This window comes from Jaculus jaculus, chromosome 17 (assembly GCF_020740685.1).
Source record: "Jaculus jaculus isolate mJacJac1 chromosome 17, mJacJac1.mat.Y.cur, whole genome shotgun sequence".
Lineage (NCBI taxonomy): Eukaryota > Metazoa > Chordata > Mammalia > Rodentia > Dipodidae > Jaculus > Jaculus jaculus.
Window position 1 is genome coordinate 3,359,924 of NC_059118.1, and position 21,385 is coordinate 3,381,308.

At 51.0% G+C, this 21,385-nt stretch overlaps 1 protein-coding gene across 8 annotated transcripts in view; it reads right to left on the reverse strand.

The window, feature by feature from the left end:
- Positions 1 to 21,385, reverse strand: part of Trak1 (trafficking kinesin protein 1) — a 127,720-nt gene that overhangs the window by 97,637 nt on the left and 8,698 nt on the right. For 7 of the 8 annotated variants that reach the window (XM_045136710.1, XM_045136702.1, XM_045136705.1 and 4 more), the window contains exon 2: positions 1,366 to 1,560. Coding sequence is in view for 5 of the 8 variants with exons in the window: in XM_045136702.1 (XP_044992637.1) it covers positions 1,366 to 1,560 (195 nt within the window). In the remaining 3 variants the exon portion in view is untranslated. Of the gene's footprint in view, positions 1 to 1,365; positions 1,561 to 8,732; positions 8,749 to 21,385 lie in introns of those variants that run through there. The other variant, XM_045136709.1, reaches the window with a different exon arrangement.

A 21,385-nucleotide genomic window follows, 5' to 3' on the forward strand; every position in this document is an offset into this window, starting at 1 on the left:
TTCTGAAAAACAATTCTACTGTGGGTTTCTATAGTCATGGTGACAGAGGTGATGCACGTGACCACAACTTCTCACTGGTACAGGTGCCGTGAGCACACAGAAGCAACTCACAAAGACCTTCTTCTACCTGGGGGTCTGGGAAGATGGCTCAGCAGTTAAAGGCACTTGCTTGCAAAACCTGCTGGCCCAGGTTCAATTCCCAATCCACCGTATAAGCTCATTTGCAGCAGCGAGAGTCCTGGCACACCTACACACACACACACACACACACACACACACACACATTAAAATAAAAGCATGGAATTGCTTCTATAAAGTCACTCCTTAAGGGCTGAGGATATAGCTAAGTGGTAGAGCGCTTGTCTAGCATGCGCAAGACTCTTGGTTCAAACCCCAACAGTACAAAATGGAAGGGCAGGAAAGGTGCCTCTTGTATAGGCATCAGTGACAACATTAAATATTAACTTAAGATCACTGCCCTCATCTGCAGTGCCCAGTGCCACACCTTGGCCATCCCCGAGTATACTGCCACACCTTGGCATAGCTGGCTGGTACCACAACACTATGACTCTTCTGATACCAGCGAAGTGAGCGTTCACACGTGTCACCCCTCGTACATGCCTTGCTGGGTCTACCCACACAAATGAGTGGCCTGTGGCTCGTTTGGACTGGCGTCTGCATGTGTGTAGCATGTGTGGTGTGGTGTGGCCTGGCGTATGTGTGGGCGCGCATGCAGAGACCAGAGAAGTGGGGTCTCCTCCTCTGTGGCTCAGGCACATGTTCCCTTGACGGGTCTCTCTGTGAATGAATGGGAGTCGCAGTTTTCAGTCCGACTAGCTGACCAGTGAGCCCCAAGGATTCTCAGTCTCTGACCCACACAGGACGGGACTGCAGGTATGCATGGCCACACCCAGCTGTTTGGCCCAGCTGATTATCTGGGGATTGATCTCAGGGTGAATCCGCCCTCAAGGTTGCTCAGCAAGTGTTCTTGCCTGCTGAGCCACCTCCCAGGCCAGCTTTTGGTTTTACAGGCTAACTTCCGGTAGGCGGAGTCCCGGAGGACTCCCAAGGTACTTTGGAAAGAAGGGAAGTAAGAGCATCTTGAGGTTTTTTCCTGTGCCTAAAAGAAAGTTGGTTAACCGAGACCCGAGACTCCTTGGTCCCAACTATTCATTTGGAACAAATGAGAGCCTTTACGTGGCCAACATTTACGCCCGCATCTCTTTGGCTGCCCTTCCTCGGATGGCAGACACAGGTCACCATGACCGGCAGCAGATCTCCCGAGGCCATGGCCAGGAAGCGACGGGTCACTCCGCTGCTGCAGCCCCCAGCCCCCTTCCCAGCCCTAGGAAATGAGCAACTTACGGAAGTATTTCAGAGTCTCTTCAATTTGCTCGGTGGTGAGGTCGATGCTGGCGTCTGGAGAAACGAGCGGCGTGTGCAGCCAGTCGTCGTGATCATAGCCGTAGATGGTGTCGGCTCTTAGCTTGTAGTGGGGCAGCTGCTCCTCCAGGAGACTGATGATCTCGACTTCCGGGAGGTTGGTACTGTTGCACACGTCTAGAGAGAGGAAGACCAAGGAGTGTGACCCCAGCCCCAACGGGAGCTCAACTGGTGGCTCGTCACCAGCCGCTCATCTGTAGCATGGAGAAGCCAGGCACGATCACATCAGGTATCTTTTCCAACTTAAATTCTACTCTCAAGACTTAGAACGATGGGGGCAGGAGTGAGGTAGAGAGAGGACGGTGAGTGGCCTAAGGGCTGGATAGGAAACAGCTTTTTGTGTACGTGTGCGTCTGTGTGGTATCTGCATGAGTACGTGCAGCTACTCACGGCCCTTGAGCTCGCGTGCAGCCACAGGGCTTCCAGGTCCTCCTCCGTCTTCCTGAGACAAGAGTCGGTCACTGAAACTTGAGCTCACGGCTTTTCAGCTAGATGGAGTGACCGGACAGCCCCAGTGACCCTCCTGTCTCCACTCCCCTCAGCACTGTGTCACAGATAAATGTGGACGCTAGGGATGGAACTCCGGTCCTTATGCTTATGCAGCAAGCGCTCTAACCCACTGAGCTATGTCCCCAGCCCCAGGAAGCATGACTTCTAACTTTCTATGCTTTCCAACACAATGAAACAAATAGTACACTTTTGATGAATAAAGCAATTACCCCAATCTGATATTACATACTGAACACATCACTGAACTGCAATGCTGTACTTTATAAACATGTGTCATTAGCATGAGCCCATGAACCCCAGGCTTTTAACGTAGAGCCATGCATACTTACTGCCAGGCCCGCCCACTGTGACTGTTCCTGCGTTGAGTGCCATTATCTGAGTAAAAAACCTGAATTCTCAAGCCTTCATCCTCCAAGTCCTGCATCCAACCTGCTCTGCAGCCGTTCTCCCAAGCACTCCACACGAGACAACCAGTTCCCCTTTAACCACTGTGCCCAAATGCTCCCTGGTGCTCCCTTGCCATGTAAGACATCCCACCACCTGGAAGCTGGCCTGCATTTAATTTACTCATCCACAGTCCTTTCCTTCCATCTATCCATCCAACCAAGGGCTGGAAGACACAGGAGGGGGGGACAACCTCGTGGTCCTGGGGTGCTCCCTTTCGTATGGGTCCAAACACACCAGTAGGGTGGGTCCTTCCAGGCACGGTTGGAAGCCTGCCTTTCCCCTGACATGCTGGGGCCTTGACCACTTTAAGCAAAATTAATTTCTCTGGCCCTTCCTATATTCACACAGCATTTAAAGCCATTCTTCCATAAATATAAACACTATACCAGGATTGTAACCCCATTGCCCTCCGTCTTCCCCTCCTCCAGCCCGCCCCCTCCATTGAATCCATTCTTCTAATTGGCCCCTCTTCTATTTTGAGGTCATCATTTTTTCCTCCTATTAAGCAGATCTTGTGTAGGTAGCATCAGCCACTGTGAGATCATGAATGTCAAGGGCACTTTGTATCTGGATCATACAGCAATTAAAAAAATATATTTTTGATTTGAGGGGGAGAAAGGGAAGAAAGAAAACAAGGAGAGAGAAATGGGCACTCCAGGGCCTCCTGCCACTGCAAATGAACTCCAGACACATATGCCACTTTGTGAGTCTGGCTTTACATGGGCACCCAGGAATCAAACCCAGGCGATCAGGCCTTACATGCCAGCGCCTTTAACCGCCAGGTCATCTCCTCACCCTCCACACAGCAGTTTGTCAGAAACCTACTCCTATGCTCACTAAGTCTCTTCTTCTGTGTGCCGTAGTAGCTTGACTCGTCTTGCTAAAGAAGCATCTTCCACACACAGCTGTCCTCCGCTCACTAAGCTCAAGTGGGGGCATGGTGAAGCCAGGGGTGGTGCATTCATTACTTTTCTTGTTTATCTAACCAAATCCTTGACAAGAAGCAACTTAAGGGTGGGTTTATTTTGACTCATGGCTTAAGGGGACACAGCTTGCCATGGCGGGAAGGCACTGGAGACAGGAGTTAGGAAGCAGAGTGATGAAACACATGGAGACGGTGGCCTCGCTGTGGCTAGGAGGCCTCACCCAGAGGCGAGCTCTGTGACCTCATGGTGAGAAGAGGGTGCCATGGCTCACCATGGACCTGTTCTGATCATTGTGGATGGAGTTTAGGTGCTGGTGAGAAATGAGAAGAAAGGAGAAATCATGTCTGGAAGAGTGTGGGCTGTGGCCCCATGCTAGGGAAGGACACGAATGTCCTACAGCCCTTTGCAGAGGGCCACAGCAGGCCTGGTCTGCTTGTGCTGGCTGCGGGATGCCAGGCTGTTTGCCGTGGTGTTTCCCAAGTTAGGCAGAGAAGCCCCTATGTTCTGCTGCAGATCCCCTCTAGGACTGAGTGGCGGCCCTAAAGTGCCAAATAAAATCCTGAATGTCAGCTGGAGAGATGGCCCAGTAGTTAGAGGCACCTGCTTGTAAAGCTGGAAGGCCTGGGTTCCATTCCCCAGAACCCACATAAAGCCACATGCACAAAATGGAGTTTGTCTGCAGTGGCACTGGGGCCTGGTACACACATTCCCACTCTCTCTCTCTCTTTACAAATTAATAACAAAACAACTTTAAAATGAAATCCTGGATGTCCTCCTTGTCTAATGCTAACCTTTTCCTTAGCACTGGGATGAGCCCCGGGGCTCCCGAGGCTGCTTACCATCACAGGTCTCAGGACCTTCTGGGAAACAGGCTGATGTCAGAAATCCATCAGCATTACCTCACCTCCTTCTCTACTGCCCCGCTGATCAGTGAGTCAGGCCAGCCTGTGTCCTGATTGGGCCTGTCAAGTTGTCACGCATAGTGCTTAATTTAAAAGGGTGGGGGAGGGGCCGCTTTAGTGGCCTTGTATGAGAAAGCTCACCATCCGTTGTGATTAATTTTCCTCAGTTTGACTGAATTTTTTTGGGGGGGGATTGGTTTTTCTACGTAGGGTGTTGATGGGATGATCTGGAATTCACTATGTAGTCTCGGGGTGGCCTCAGGCTGGCCTTGAACTCATGGCGATCCTCCTACCTCTGCCTCCCAAGCACTGGGCTTCAAGGTATACACCCCACCACACTGGGCCAACAGATTTTATCATCTCCATGGGAACACACCTCTGGGCCTGTCTGTGAGAACACTTCCAGAGAACTTTCACTGAGGAGGGAAGACCTGTCCAGAATGTGGGTGCTACCTTTCCCAGGCTAGAGCCCCAAACTGAGTGGAAGAAGAAAGTGAGCCGCTACCCGACAGAGGGGTGCAGGTCACAGAGCTGCTTCGAGCCGGCGGCGTCTCTTGGCTGCACACAGATATGACATAGCAGGCCAGCATTCCACAGCGACTCCAAAAAGGCAGCGCCAGTCTGTCCTCGGGAGGGTAGGCAAGGGACCAACACATGCCCACACGGCACACCCACACGACAGGCTGGCATCCTCTGGTGTCTCCTTACTGAGTGATGGCGGAGTAGGGGACTGAGTCTAGGGAAGAAAACTCCCTCCTAAGAATAGCACATCACTTGAGGCCATGCTGGCAGCCACTCAGCCGCTGAGGCACGATGGTCCCTCCGTGTTTCTGGGGCTGAAGGTCAAGCTACTTAGAGCGTGAGTCCCGGGCCCAAGGGATATCACTTTCCTTGAAGCAGGTGACGCTGGTGAGATAAAGCTGCTGAGGCTGGGCCAAAGTGCTTTTCAAAAGCCTGCATGTTTGATCCTTAGGCAACGTGGCCAGCCATAGAAAGGTCAGCGAGTTTTCTGTTACCTTCAAGGCCTCCAGAGTTAGGGCAGAGGAGGGGCCTGTGGGGGCAGCTCAGGAGCTCACTGACCTTGACCTTGGCCACAGGACCAGAGACTCAGGGGGACTCTAGAAATGGATACCTATATGCCTCATGGGAAAATGAAAAAACAAAAAACACATCAGAGTCCAAGGTTGGGTAAATGTAACATAAAGAGTCATCAAGAGTTCCCAAGGGGAGATGGCTCAGTGGGTAAAAAGCGCTTGCTTATAAAGCCTGTAGGCTCAGGTTCAATTTCCCAGTACCCACGTAACGTCAGATGCACAAAGTGGTGCATGTGTCTGGAGTTCATTTGTAGTGGCTAGAGGCCCTGGCTGGCTTGTTCTCACTTCCCCTCAATGTGATAACATGTCAGTCTCCCACGGTACTCAGTACATGTGGTAACATGACAGTGCTCCGTGTTTCCTCTCCACTAGTCAGGAGCCCCTCAGAATAACAGGCCAGGAACCACTCACCCCCACATCCAATCCAGTCCTTAGGAACTTGCCAGGATGGGACATAAGGAACACAAGGCAGTGAGGGTGTGAGCCTCACCTGTCCAACCCTGCTGAGCCAGGACGGACAAGGTACAGCCACCTAGTGACGAGATCGTTTCATGTCCCTCCTGGCATCACCCTAACCCTAACCCTGCGACTTTGTCCAGGCAGGAAGAACTCACCAAAGGGAAGTGGAAGTCCTTGGCAAATGCCAAGCCAATGCCCACCACTCTCAAGGCACCAGCTTGGGAGCAGAAATGTAGCCCCCCTCCCAGGTTTTCTTCAAGACATTCTGTTTAGAGGGACCCTCTTTCCAAGACCAGAGCTTCCTCCAGACCTGCCAGTGGGGATGTGAGTGGCGTGGGGTGCTGGAGCAGCTGGGCACCCTGGGGGTCAGGGCTGTACAGACAGCACTCCCTGCTCTGTTCACTACACTGCCTCAGGCCAGATCCATACCCTGAGGACTCCACCTGGGGATCTACAGTGTGCCAAGGTGACCCATCAGATGCCTGAGACAGTGCTTTCTTACAGAGGAGGCCATCACTCTCAATTACTGCTCAAAGCTAAACACCAGGCATCAGACGTGAGGTTCTCGGGGTCTTGGCTCCTGGCTGCTGCAGAACACTTAATTGCTCTGAGCAGTAGCTGCCCTGGATGGTGCCAAGGGCCATTCTGCAGACGTGGGAAAAAACAGGGAGAGGGGAAGGAGAAAACAAGGACAGGAGAAGGAGGAAGAGAATGGTTAGTGAGAAAAAACACTGGCCAAGACAGAGGGAGCAGAGATGGGAGAGGAAGAGGAACCAAGAGGCCGCTAGCACCATGCTGCCCCCTGCTGGTCGGTGGTGAGTAGTGACGGGGAGGAGAAAAGGACTCCAACCTTGTCCTGCCTACTACACCCCGTGACCGCCTCCCCACCTATGAACCTGAGACAGTTGCTATTTATGTTTATGTATTTATGAGAAATAGGCAGAGAGAGAGAGAGGGAGAGAAAGAAAGAGAATGGGTGCACCAGGGCCCCTAGCCACTGCGAACTAACTCCAAGTGCATGTGCCACCTTGTACATATGGCTTATGTGGGTCCTGGGGAATTGAGCCTGGGTCCTTAAGATTTGCAGGCAAGTGCCTTAACCGCTAAGCCATCTCTCCAGCCCCGTGATGCAGTTTCTTTACTTGCAGAGGTCCAAGTCCTAGAAGTGCTGGCTGGAGGTGGCCGCCCTGTCACCTGATCCATCCCCCTTGCAGTGACCGCAAGCCACAGCCAAGTGTCAAGGCCTTGAAAGAATCCTCACGTATTCTGCCACTTCCAGAATATCTGTACACGCTTGGACATGATTCCATTTCTTGACATCATAAGGACTAAATGGCGCAGTCTCAAATATGCACACAAGGCACACTGGTGCAGGAGACACAATGGTGCTTTGTCACTGGCATCTGACAAGTGACCTAGAACATTTCTGTCACGGGGTCGTGCAGTTTACACTTGCCTGAACATCTTCAGGGAACTCAAGTGTGTATGTGTGTCAGTACATGTGTGCACCTGCATATGGAGACCAGAAGGGTCTTCCTCAGTCGCTCTCCACATTACAGTTTGAGACAGGGTCTCTTGCTGATCCTGGAGCTCCATGACTGGGCTAGACCAGCTAGCCAGCAAGTCCCAGGGATTGTCCCGCTCCACCTCCCCCGTGTGGGGATTCCAGTACACATCACCACAGCCAGCACTTTACATGGGCACCAGAGTTCTGGATTCAGGTTCTCATGCTTCCACAGCAAGTGCCTTACTCTGTGAGGCATCTCCCTAGTCCAGAGCTCAGTCTTAATAATTTAGTTTCCTGTGTTGAGACAGGCTTTTGTATGCAGCCCAGGCTAGCCTGGAACACACAACCTTTATGCCTCTACCTCCTAAGTGCTGGCACACAGACCTGCTTCACCACACTAGGCCATTTGTGTTTGCCTTCCACACCACAGAAGTCGCGACTTCACAGATTCCAGGGACTCCCAGAGAAAACCCCACTGACTGCAGTGGGAGAGACCATGAGGTGAGGGTGGGTCTATAACGTCCCACAGCAAACCAGTACCTCAACCTGCACCTGCTCCACACATCCCCTCAGCACCACCAGGCAGGGGTCTCCAGACCCGACGGTTCCAGCAGCTTCCAGAACCCAGCCTGCCAACCAGGAAACCTCAGCACAGCTTTGCTGGGCTTGTGCCACGCTGCCCAGTAAAGATGGCTCACTTGCTCTCAGAAAAGGGCAGGAGGGCATGTGAGGCTTGGAAACACTTCTGACAAGCCAGGATCACAAGCTGCTGACAGACAAGAGGGGAAAGCAAGGCTCCAGAGCCTCAGGGTACTGACTCAGGCCCCACCTGCCCAGCACAGTCCCCAACCCCTTTTCCTACCTTAACCCAGCAGCTGGACCTGACACACTCAGCTCTTCAATGCCTGGGGCTCCCCATTGAAGAGGGGAGCACTGCCTGTGGGCAGCAAGGGGCGGCTTTAAAAAAATAGGGAGAGGCGAGCAGACAGGCTGGCCAGCAAGTCAGAAAGAAAAGATCAACCAAGCTAAGCCTAGAGGCAGAGACAACATGACTCAGGAATTCTCTGGAGTGGCTGTGGCTTTAATGAGCACTGGAAGAAGAGCTCTATATAAGAAAAGGACCAGCCGGGTAGGGTGGCCCACGCCTTTAATCCCAGCACTCAGGAGGCAGAGGTAAGAGGATCACTGTGAGTTTAAGGCTACCCTGAGACTCCAGGTCAGCCTGAGCTAGAGTGAGACCCTCCTTGAAAAGCCAAAGAAGAAAGCAAGATGAAGAAAAAGAAAGAAAAAAGGACTAATGGCTCAGATATGCCTACACCAATGTCAATAGTGGATTGACACCTCATCAGTCACTCCTACCCCCTCATGCACACACACAAACACACACACACACACACACACACACACACACACAGAGGTACACACAAGTTCCCACAGTACATACCTCAGCTGAGCAGCTGAGCCGAGACAGCCAGCCCACTCACTCAGTCACATTGAGAAACGTGGTCTCCGATGCGAGGCTAAAGGGCAGTCTTGGGCAACTGAATGTGGCAAAGTTCACTTGGGCATGCAGGTCTGTTGTGCAACAAGAGCAAGCAAGAAGGACACCCGGAGGAAGGAGGGAGCCTGCCATGGCGACTTCAAAACGCCCAGAGCAATGCCCAGGCTTCTTGGAAGCGTGGCTCTCACGGGTGTGCACGGAAACCCACAGAGCAGATGGTCCCAGGCCCGTGACGTCACGGCCGCCTTAGTTTGTATGGGGCACTGTGATGCCCACGCAATGACACCAACAGCTGGTGGTGCCACACTCGCCTGCGTGACTTTTTACCCACATGAAAGATAGCGAACGCACGGTGGTGGTGATGAAAAGCTGGCAAAAGAGGCCTTAGCACAAAACCTGAAATGTTTACAAGAAGTTCCTCTCTCTCTCTCCTCTCAAATAATAAGTAAATAAATATAACATTTTAAAAAATTACAGGCATGTGGAATAGAAATATGTCCTGCTGGGTAAGGTGTTCAGCACCCAGCTAGAGCACCCGGGTTCGGCACCCAGAGCCCATGTAAAGGGCCGTGTGGGGGGCTTCTGTCACCCCAGTATGCAGTGCGATGGCAGATGGGAGGCAGAAACAGGAGAATTTTCAGGAAGCTGGTGGCAGGCGCAGCAAGGAAGAGCAAAACAACAGACTTCAGAAGGATAATCCCTGCCTCGGACAGGGTGGACGGAGGGACAGAAGACTAACCTAACAGTTGTCCTCTGACCTCCACTCATGCAGTGAGGCCTGCACATGCCTGCGCACACACACACACACACACACACACACACACACACACACACACACATAAATAAAACATGACATGCCCGTGGTGTTCAGACACACACGAAGGAAAAATCCAATCTGCCATCAGACAGTGACTAACACCAGAAAAGACAGCTGTTGGGCTGGGCCAGAATGCCCTCCTGCCCCTCGGTTTGCCCAGGCCAGTGTGATCAGGCCTGTCACTCCAGCCCAATTGTTAATGCCACCCTCTGCCATCAGCACAGGTGTCTAACAAGGTTCTCAGTAAGTGAGAGCTGCCACACATCCCAGCAATTCTACCCCTGGTGGTACACACACACACACACACACACACACACACACTGAAACCAGTTGCTAAGAGACACTGTAAACAAACGCAGCCCCAAGATTCACGCCAAATGAAAGAAGAAACTCAAACTTCTGCGGCCTCATGAACTGCTGAAGGAAAGATGGTACTCCCAAACCATGGGAAAATTTTCAGCCATAAAAAAGAATGGAGAGATGGCTCAGAAGTTAAGGCACTTGCCTACAAGGCCTAAAAACCCAGGTTCGATTCCCCAGTACTCACGTAAAGCCAGATGCAAAGTGGCGCATGCATCTGGAGTTTGTTTGCGGTGGCTGGAGGCCCTGGTGTGCCCGTTCATGTTCTTTCTCCCCTCTCTACCTCTACTTGCAAATAAATAAATAAAAATAATTTTAAAGAGAATATGGTGCTGATACAAGCTGCAACATGAACGGAATCACAAAACACACACAAAACATGCTCACTGGAAGGAGCCAGCCACAAAGACCACACATTGTCTGAATCCATTTCTATGAGCTATCCAGGGTAAGTTAACTCACTGAGACAGAGAGCAGATGAGGGTCGTGGGAGGATAAGGAGAAACGACAGGGATTCTAAGGGAAGGAGGCTTCCCTTTGGGGAGGAAGAAGGTGACTGATGTGTTTAGAGTGCATCAATGGCTCCCACTAAATCTGCTTTGAAAAGGTTCTGCGACCAATGTTTTGTGTACTTTAACAGAACTTTAGAAAGCATCCCTAGACAGAGGTAGGAGGATTGTAGTGAGTTTGAGGCCACCCTGAGATTACAGAGTGAATTCCAGGTCACCTTGGGCTAAAGCAAGACCTTACTTCAAAAAACAAAACAAAACAAAAAGACCAGCAGCAGCCTGTCTACAGGCGCCTGTGAAACGCCAGCATTCCCTAATCGAATGGCCATGATGAAACTAACAAGCAATACGAGGAACTGCAGACGTATGACAAAGTACATACTGCCAGTGGAAATGAAATCTTCGGCCACATTAACAACAGCACAACTCCATAAACTGACCCCCCCCAAAAAAAAATCACTGAATTCTATACTCACAATGGGTAGACGTTATGGTGTGTAAATAATACCTCAATGAAGCTGTTTGTTTGTTTGTTTTTCTTAAGTGTCCTTGATTGAACAGTCAGTCACCCTTGCTCTGATGGACCGTTTGAAATCAAAGCTAATGGTGACTCTGAGGATACACGGTTCCACTGTTTGGATCTGACTCTCAGGCAGCACTTCTGTGGCACAGGGATTTCTCCCCCTTCACCCAGCAAGCTAATGGGCAAGGCCAACACTAGCTAGGGGTCCCCGGATTCAGTTCAGCTATAACATCTGGATAGTGGCAGATCCCATAAGCTGAGGGCTTGCCCCTCTCCCTACAACATGTCCCCCAGTTCCAGACACCACTACTCAGCCCTGGGTGCATCGCCTGTGCTTGGGACAAGGGCTATGAATCTGGGTTTCCACACACCCTTCCCGGGTTCAGTTAATTTGCTTGAATGACTCACAGAACTCACAGGCACACTTCCCTCCACAAACAAAGGGTGCAGAGGAAGGGACCCGCAGGGTGAGTCTGCAGGGAGGCGGTGCAGCGCTCCCGTGCCCTGTGTGTGGGGGTGCAGTCCTCCAGGAACCTCCTCTGCTATGTCCAGCTCTCAGGAAGGCTCCAAGCCCTGTGTGTGCATGTCTGTGGGAAGTTCATTTGCAGTAGCAAGAGGTCCTGGTATGCTCATTCTCTCTCAAAAAATAAACAAAAATATTTTTTAAAATATTCTGGGCTGGAGAAGTGGTTAAAGGTGCTTGTTTGCAGAGCCTGGTGGCCCAGGCTGGCTTCCCCAGCACCCTCATAAAGCCAGATGCACAGAGTGCGCCTGTGACTGCAGTTCAGTTTCAGCGGCAGGAGACCCTGATGCGTCCATTCTCTCTCTCTCTTTGCAAATAAATAATAAATAAAAAAATATTTACAAAATAGATGCTAAGCTAAGATTCTAAAGAAATTTGTAAAAAACTTGGGCTGGAGAGATGGCTTAGCAGTTGAAGCGCAGGCCTATGAAGCCTAAAGACCCAGGTTTAATTCTCCAGGTCTCACGTAAACAAACCACATGCATATGGTGGGACATGTGTCTGGAGTTTGTTTGCAGTGGCTAGAGGCCCTGGCATGCCCATTCTCCCTCCCTCTCTCTGTCTCTAATAAATAAATAAAAATAAAAATCTTAAATGTATTCTTTAAAAAAAAAAAAGAAATTTGTAAAAACTTGGATTACATTCCCTAGCAGGTTATTTTTTCAAATCATGTGGAGACAGGAGTGGCTCTGAGGAGCATCCGAACTGTTTATAATATTTGGTGAAAAGTGACAGAGTTAGCTAGGCATGGTGGTATAGTCCTGTAATCCAAGCATTTGGAGGGTTGAGGCAGGAAGATCACAAGCCTGGGCTATGTAATGAGATTTTGTCTCAAAAGAAAAAGAAGAAACATAAAAAAGCAGGAAGAAATGCCATTGCTTGCTGATATGATTATGTAAAAACTAAATAGAGCGGAGTTTATTCAAACAAAAACAGTGTTCTTCATTAAGAACAGGGTGGAGGGTGGCACGAGATTCCTGGAATTCCTTGGTGTCCTGGCACACCATGGGACGGGTGCTTCCTGGGGACACTGAAAACCCTCGTAGTGTGGGAAAGTGCTTTCAAAACCAGAGCCACTGGGGATAAGCCTCCTGAAAAAAAAAAGCCCCCCAAAGTGAGAAAAGTTTGAAAACAAAACAAGACACCAGGCCCACACCAAAAAAATGGCCTGGCATGCCATGTGCTCCTTGTTTACATTCTTGGCTGTGTCACCCCAAGAGCGACCACAGCATGTCCACAGTGACGACGTGGGCCAAAGAGCCCACGGACCTGAAGGTGCTGCCGCAGGTTTTGTCAGCACCCAGCAGGCATATGTTCCCCCAACTGGACCAGGACAGAGTCCTTTCTCAGCAAGCACGCCAGCCTGCTCTTCTTCGTCGGTTACTCACTTTTAATGGGGGTGACGGGGGGGGGCTCCATTCATACGACCTAGGGTCTAGGGCAGCTCTCCTTGACTCCGGAGTGTGATCCCGTCTATCCTCTTTCCCCATCCGCATTCTTTTATCAGAGGCAGAGAACCAAGAATCAAGGGCTAAGGAAGACGGTTTGGTCAGGAAAGTGCTTGTCTTTATAAAGCAAGAGGGCCTGAGGTTCATGTCCAGGACAGTCGTGGTGGTGCAGGCCTGGGACCTTCGTGCTGGGGAAGAGGACACAGGGCGACTCTTGGGGCCCACTGGTCAGCCAGTCTAGCCTAACTGGAGAGCTCCGGGCCAATGAGACCCTGTCTGAAAGGAGGTGGACAGAGTTGCTGGAGGTGACACCCAAGGTTGTCCTATAAACCCCACACACGTGCATGCACGCCTTCACACACACATGCACGCACATGTACACACAGATACACTCATGCAAACAAAGAATAAAAAGAAACAAAGGAGCACCTAAAAACTTGCATTGCAGTGCCAGCAACTCTGAAGACTTGACTCAGGCTGCCCCTCTGCTGAGGGAGGTGCCCGCTGTGTCCCTGACCCTGAGACAAGACACTGAGTCCACCAGACCTGGGCACATGCCAGCCAGTGTGTGCACTCTCCCCAGCCTGTCCCTTTGGACGCTGGTCCACCTTGCACCGTGACAAAAGATGTGCACCTGCGCATGTGTGTACGTGTGTGTACATGCACACAGTTACACCCTCACACTCAGGGCAACACCCCTTTTCCCTGATCCGAGGCTCTGCTCTCTCTGGGCCGTCTGCCTGCCGTGTTGCCCGGTGACCTCAGATCCCAGCCGCAGTAACCTCTCCAGGACCACCTGCTCAGGAAGCCCCAGGCCAAAGCCAGCCTTAAACCGTTCCTGCTTCATGAGCAACAATGCTGTGGAGCTTTTCACGGACCAGGGCCTGATGGTCAGCCACACACTCAGGTCAGAGCGATGCCCATGGGTTCCGCAGAGTGCAATTCTTCACTGTCACTGTGACCTCACTCTCTCACTACATGGTCTTGGGAAACTTTTAAAAGTTCTGTTAATCTGACACCCAACCATAGGGTCTTGCTTTTATGTTTTATTTATCATAAAAATCTGCATTTTTCAAAGGGGAAAGTGTGGGGGGAGGTATTACCATGGGATCTTTTTTATAATTATAGAAAATGTTAATAAAAATTGTGAAAATTAAAAAAATCTGCATTTTCTTACCTGTATTGTATTATGTTTCTTAATAATATTGCATGCCCTTTGATATAGGTCTTGTGGCCAATAGAGGGCTTCTATAGATGGCTCACAATTTCATATGTGTGTATATAGTATGTGTCATGTTGCGTGTGCATGTGTGGTGTAAGCATGCGTGTGTACAGACAAACTTCCAAGCACGAGGAGGCCAGAGGACATCAGATGTCCTTCCTGTCGCTCTTTTCACTCATACCTCTTTCTGTTGTCCAAAACCACTTAGATCTGATGTTTTTGGTAAAACTCCCAGTTTTCAAAACAGCCTGGGAAGGGCTGGAGGTGTGGGTCTGCGAACAGTTCTTGCCTACCACGCATGAAGCTGAGTTTGATCCTAGAACACCTCACAAGCCAGGTATGGAGGTGCATGCCCTTAATTCTAGCACTTGGGATGTGGAGATCAGGAGTTAAAGGACATCACCCTGGGCCACAAATGAGTTCAAGACCAGCCTGAGCTACATGAGACCCTAGCTAAAAAATAAAAATAGACACCCTGGGCATCTGCCAGCATGGAGGCCCACGCCCTTTCCCCGTGCTCCCCTCCCCAGTGTGAGCTCTGGCTGGGACAATGCAAGTCCAAGTCCATCACCATCAAGAGGCATGCTCTCCAGTGCAGCTCAGGGCCGAACCTGGAAGGCTTTATCTTATTAATAGAACTGGGCTTTGGGAAACCACTGCACCGGACGGTGCCTCTGCCTGTCAACACAGTGCCTCCACCTTTGTCTGCTTTATTGTTGGCCTAAATTACTTTCTGGGCAGGAAATTCTGCTTATAGATGAACAATGGCCACAGTTTCAAAACACCAAGTGAGATCATGTGGATATTAAAAGATCCCTACACCCAACCACGGGCCGTCAGACGAAACAGATCCGCAGAACAAAGCCACACTCCTGGGACCAGGTGTCACGTCAGTCAGCGCCCACGTGGACACAAGTCACAGAGCCAGAGGACAGCCTGGTGCCCAGCAGGTGGGAAGTCATCAGGAAGGGAGGGTTTCAAGTCTCTCAGGTGCCGCAGCCGCTCTGCAGGACGGTCGGCGGCAGGTAGTGTCCACAGAGTACCCTGGAATGGCTGCTCCAGGGACCTTCCCTCTGCTCTGCCAGGCCACGCTGCGTGGGACTGAGCTTGTCAGGGGCCTTGGGGAGATAGCTCAGCGGACAAGAACATCTTCCACAAGCATGAGGGCCTGTCAGGGCCTCAGTTCGATTCCCCAAGACCCATGTAAGCAGCTGGGCATGGCCACACATGCCTGTAACCCCAATCCTGTGTGCAATGGCATGGAAGGGACAGAGGCAGGAGGACAGCGACAGGAGACCCACTGCTCAGCCAGGCTGACTGTAAACAGCAGCTCCAGGTTCAGCGAGAGACTCCATCTCAAGAAAATAAGCAGAGCCACATGGGGTGATGCGCACCTTTAATCCCAGCACTCCCAAGGCTGAGGTAGGAGAATGGCCATGCGTTCAAGGCCAGCCTCGGACTACAGAGTGAGTTCCAGGTCATCCTGGGCTACACTGAGACCCTACCTTGAAAAAACAAACAGCAGATGAGTAATAGAGGATTCTCCTATGGCCTCTGCATGTGTGGGCATGAGGTGTACACATCTGCCCACATATGTGCAAACACCATACATACACACATACTACACGTGACTGAAAAAAGAAAACTGCAGCCAAAACGTGGTGGCATACACTTTAATCCCAGCACTGAGTAGGTAGAGATGGGTTCCCTAAAGCTCACTGGCAGCCTAATGGGCACGCTCTCTCTGGGCCAATGAGAGACCATGTCTCAAAAAGGTGAATGGAAGGCCAGGCGTGGTGGCGCACGCCTTTAGTCCCAGCACTCACTCGGGCAGCAGAGGTAGGAGGATCGTTGTGAGTTCAAGGCCTCCTTGAGACTACATAGTGAATTCCAGGTCAGCCTGGGCTAGATGGACTAGAGTGAAACCCTACCTCGAAAATAACAAAAAAAAAAAAAAAAAGACGAATGGGGCACCTGAGGAGCAGCACCAAAGCTTATCCTCTGGCCTCGTCGCGTTCACGCACACACCCCCACGCGCTGTGAGCTGGAGGTCAGCCTGGGACTACGCCGTGAGTTTCAGGTCGGCCTGAGCTACAGTGAGACCCTGCCTCGGAAAAACAACAACAAAGGACAGTACAGAAGAAATAAGAGGTTTCTGAAAAATTTAAAAGCAAAGTTTTAGCTCCCCTGCAGGCAGATTAGGGGGGACAACTAAGGGTAGGCAGTTTCTTTGGGGGGGGGGTGACGAAAATGGTCTAACATTGTGAGGATGACCAACAGAGAGTGCACCAAACCCCTCATATCAATGTTCTGGGGATGAACTGTGGATATAGAGCTGACCTCTGTGAGGCAAATCCGAACCAACAACCAGAAGGGGCACTGTGTGCCGCTCCCCTGGGACCCTTGCACAGATCCCCGGAGACAGACATATGGGCCTGGAGGCCAGTGTGACTCCGCCAGCAAGGCTACGCTGCTGCCCCCCACAGCAGCTGTTCCCGAGGCCTGGCAGCTCTCTGCGCGTCCTGCGGTTTCCACCACGACCCAGTCCTGTTTCTGGGCTGTAGTGGTGGAGAGTGCCTGGCTTGTTGACCTGAAATGCTTTGCTTTCTGCCTCTGCACAGGCATGCCAAGCGCTGTTCAAGGCCATCGGAGCCATGCCCTGCCGCACCCCCTCCTCACACAAATGCTGCCCTTCCCCAAAGTTTATAGCCTGCAAGGACTGAAAAAGCGAAGGGTTCAGAGTTGGCTGTCCCTGAAGCCTTTTTCTGAAGGTCACCTGTACACCTCTGTCATTCAAGGCTTGTTACTTCAGAACCTTCTGGAATCCAGGCTGTGTGTACTGTAACAGTCCTCCCTCCATTCCTCACCCTCACTGTGCCTCCATGAGGTTCCCTACGGACCAGGTAGCATGTCATTCCTGGAACTGTCCCAGGTGAAACCAGACATGACTTCTCCGTGTCCCGCCAGCGGCTTTGAGGGTGTTTGTGTGGCTGGGGGTGTCCTCTCCATCCAGGAGAAAGGACAGACCCCTTGACAACCACAGTCCCCTTTGGCCCAAACTCCCAAAGGACAGGTGAGTGGAGCAGACCCAAATGGAAGCCCAGTGGCTCCTAAGGAGACCCAGGACCAGGAACAAGGAATAAATGTCACAGAGCCACTGGGATCAGACAGACTCTACAGAAGTACTTGCCATTTAAAGAACGTGTGGCGCACCACCACCCAGAGCCAGAGTAAAGCCCGCCCTACGGGACAGCTCCTCATGAGGAGTGTGAGCAAGAAAACATGAGGTCCCCTGGCTTCAGCCACACACCCCTCTACAGGACAGACTTCCAGAACTGGCTCCAGCAACTTGAGTGCGTGAGCCCAGGAGAAAGGCTGACAGACAAGGCAAGAGGATGGGCGGAAAGATTCTACATAAATACAGTTCCCTGCCTGCCTCACGGCCAGATGCGCCCCACTGCTGACACCCCTTCCAAAATGCTCCAGCCAGGTAGGCAGGCAGGCAGCCTCCTGTTGCATGTGCCTCGTCTGACCACTAGGTGGTGTTGCAGCCTCACCCGGGTGGCTGAATGCCAATCATGGGGAGAGAGTTTCCCAGCGCACACTTGCCCCTGCTCCAGTCTACCGGCACATGCACACACCAAAACTGAAAAAGAAGCAATAGGAATAAAAGGAATCGTAAGGGAAAACTGTTGTTAAAAGTAGCTCTGAGCCATGCAGTTCAAACCCACAAGCTGAGAGACAGATGGCAAGGATGTTTTCGGCACTGAAAAAAAAAAAAAATTATATCATGAACAGATAAACCGAAAACCACGATGTTGAGAGCAAGAAGTGAATCCCTACCAGAAGAGATGGGACACTAGGGACAGCCTACGTGTGGCTCTGGCTTCCTGCAGTCTGGGCACTTTGAGGAGTGATTGCAGAAGGGACCTTGTCCACAATCTCACCCGTTCTCATCTGTAATGGTCTGTACTGATTCTGGGCTCTGTCGCACTGGCAATCAATTCAAACCGCTACAAATGAGAACAGGTGAGCCTGAAGGATTACCTTGATTGGGCTGATTCAGGTGGAAAGACCCACCTTACGTGTGGGCATCACCATCTCATGGGCTGGGGTCCTGGACCATGTCAAAGGGGAGCTGGCTGAACAGCAGCATCACCACTCTCTGCTTCCTGACTCTGGATACAGTGCGACCAGCTACCTCAAGCTCCCACCACCACGCCTTCCCTGCCACGAGGCAGAGGTAAGAGGATCGCCGTGAGCTCGGGACCACCCTGAGACTACATAGTGAACTCCAGGTCAGCCTGGGCTAGAGTGAGACCCTACCTCAAAAAACCAAAAAAAAAAGGGGGGGGGAGCAGGAGTTCACAAAGCAAAGCGTAAGTACTCAGCGGGTTAAACAAAAGGTGTGAAAGTGAGATGGGGGTCAATGGGGAAGAAGAGAGCTAATGTGAGGGGCTAGGAGAGGGAAACTGGGGGAATAAGACAAAACTACACTATGAACATGTACACAAAATCACCAATGGGAAAAAATAATATTTAGACAAATATGATGAAAACAGTCTTGAAAATACTCATCACAAGTGATGCAGAGTCGCAGAACACACCCACAACTTGTTCAAGCACCAGTCATGTGTTGAAGGTCTGAGGAGACAGTCTAATGGAGACTCGGCGCCTTTCTATGGACCTAAGATGCGCGCAGTCAGTCGTGTGTGCCCATCTGAATTTAAATAAAGTCACACTAAGCAAAGTAAGCGCTTTAGTTAGCCCCTCGGTCCTGATAGGGCATGCTGCCATTCCATGGAAAATGGCCTGGGCCTGCGACCGAGCTTAGAGGATTGTGAGTTTTCTCAAGAAGATGCCCTGGCTTCACTCACAAGCCTATTCCTTGATGGACAAAGAATCAAAAGAGAAGAAGTCAAGTTCAGTGGCTTACCCACACTGTCATCCCAGCACTCCTGAGGCTGTGAGCTAGAAGAAGATAGCCTGGACTCCAGAGAGAGAGAGAGGGGAAGAAAAAGAGAGATTATCTTCAGAAAAGAAACAGGAGAGAAGAGGAGAAGGGGGCAATGATACGGTCGATATATAGAGAGATCCCATCTTCAGAAAGACAAAGGATAGAGAGAAAGAGAACAGGAGGAGGAGGAGGATGACCCAGACAACATAAGAGAGATCTTATGTTCAGAGAAAAAGGAGAGGGAGAAAGAAGAGGAGGAGGAGGAAGACCACGATGATGATGGCGTGGGGCTAGTTATAGAAAGATCGTACTTTCAGAAAAGAAAAAGGAGAGAGAGGAGAGAAGAGGTGGAGAAGGAGGGGTTTGAAAAGAGGCAGGGAGGAGGTGGGGAAGGGGAGGGAGGCCTGGGGCCTAACCCCACCACTCCCAATAGCCTGTCCGGGAACAGGTAGCTCCCAGCAGGACACACAGAAGACAAAGGAGTCTCCTGTGGGAGGAAGAGTGAGGGAAGACAAGGCGAGGACAAAGTCATGGAAAGAAGGCCAATTCTGGAGGAGTAACAAGTGTCCTAAGGAAGCCACCACACACCTCTCTGCAGGTGGCCCAGGAGTACCAGCTAGAGGCAGCATGAAGGGAAGAAACCAGGACAGGAGTCTGGGAGAGCCTGCAGAGGGCGCTGGCCTCAGGGGAACATCTGAAAGCACTCTGCAGCCAGGCCCCACCTGGAGCCTCGGCAGCCCAGCAGCCTTGGCCAGGGCTTCCCTCAAGGACTAATAGGGAAAGGTGGATATACAGACAAATTGGTGGGTAGGCAGACAAATGACAGAAAGTCGGTAAACAGGCAGGCAGATAGATAGATAGATAGGAAGACAGACAGGTGAGCAGGTGATAGAGCTGGATAAACAGGCTGTGGCAACAAGAGGTAAATTAAGAGCTGGAAAGATGATCAGAGAGTGACACGCTTGCCAAGTAGCAGGAAGACCTGAGGTCGGACCCCAGTACCCATCAACCTCTGTCCTCCACATACACATATGCCTATATATACCTATGTTCCTGCACACGTGCAAGCTCTCATACATCCACTCGCCACACACGTACACGTGCAAAGAAAGAAACAGATAAATACCAGCCATATCCTGAGCTCTCTGCTTGCACTCGACAGGAACTCATTTAAGCCTCCCGGAGATGCCCTGAAGCAGGACTACAAGCCCCCTCTGCAATCAAGCAAAGGCATAAAGAACAAGTGTCCCATTTAGAACTGTGCAGGTAGCCACTCTGAGCTAAAAACGGAGACTGTGAGGCAGTATTTGTTGCAGTCTCTCACATCACAGGAAAGTCAACCATTTCAGGCCAGGGGTGTAGCTCATGGTAAAAGCACTTGCCCAGCATGGATGAAGTCCTGGATTCTACTCTAATCAGTGGGGAAAATTTGACACTAGGAAATACTAAAAGATGGTCAGCCAGGGCTGAAGAGATGGTTTTGAGGTTAAGGTGCTTGTTTGCAATGCCTAACGACCCAGGTTCGATTCCCCAGTACCCACAGAGAGCAAGAAACACCAAGTGGTGCATGCATCTGGAATTTGTTTGCAGTGGCAAGAGGTCTTGGTGTGCTTATTCTCTCTCTCTGTCTCTCTTCCCCCCTCTCTCTCTCCCTCTACCTCTTTCCCTCTCCCCCCCTTGCAAATAAACAAATAAAATGTTAAAAAAAAAAAAAAGATGGCCAACCAGCACATACAGGAAGAAGCACAAAATAAGATTCCATGAGCTACTGGACTGCTTTAGAGCCACCTCAGAGACACACCTCTGAGCAGGAGTAAGAGTGTTTCCAGAGGGGTTAACAGTGCAACGAAGACCCACCCTGAATGTGGGAGGTCCCATCCCACAAACTGAAGGTCCCAGACTCAACAAAAAAGGAGGAAGTGGGGCTCAATGGTTAAGGCACTTGCCTGCAAAGCCTAATGACCCAGATTCAATTCCCAGTACCCAAGTAAAGCCAGAGGCACAAACTGGTGCACACATCTGGAGTTTGTTTGCAATGGCTGTCAGGCCCTGGTGCATCCATTCATTCCCGCTCTCTTTCTCTCTGTCGCTTTCTTTCTCTCTCCTTGCTAATAAATTAAGAAATAAAATTTTTTTGAAGGATGAAGTGAGCTGAGCAGCAGCATTCATCTCTCCTTGTTTCCTGACTACAGTCACAATGGGGCCAGCCAGCCAGCCACCTCATGTCCCCACGGCCA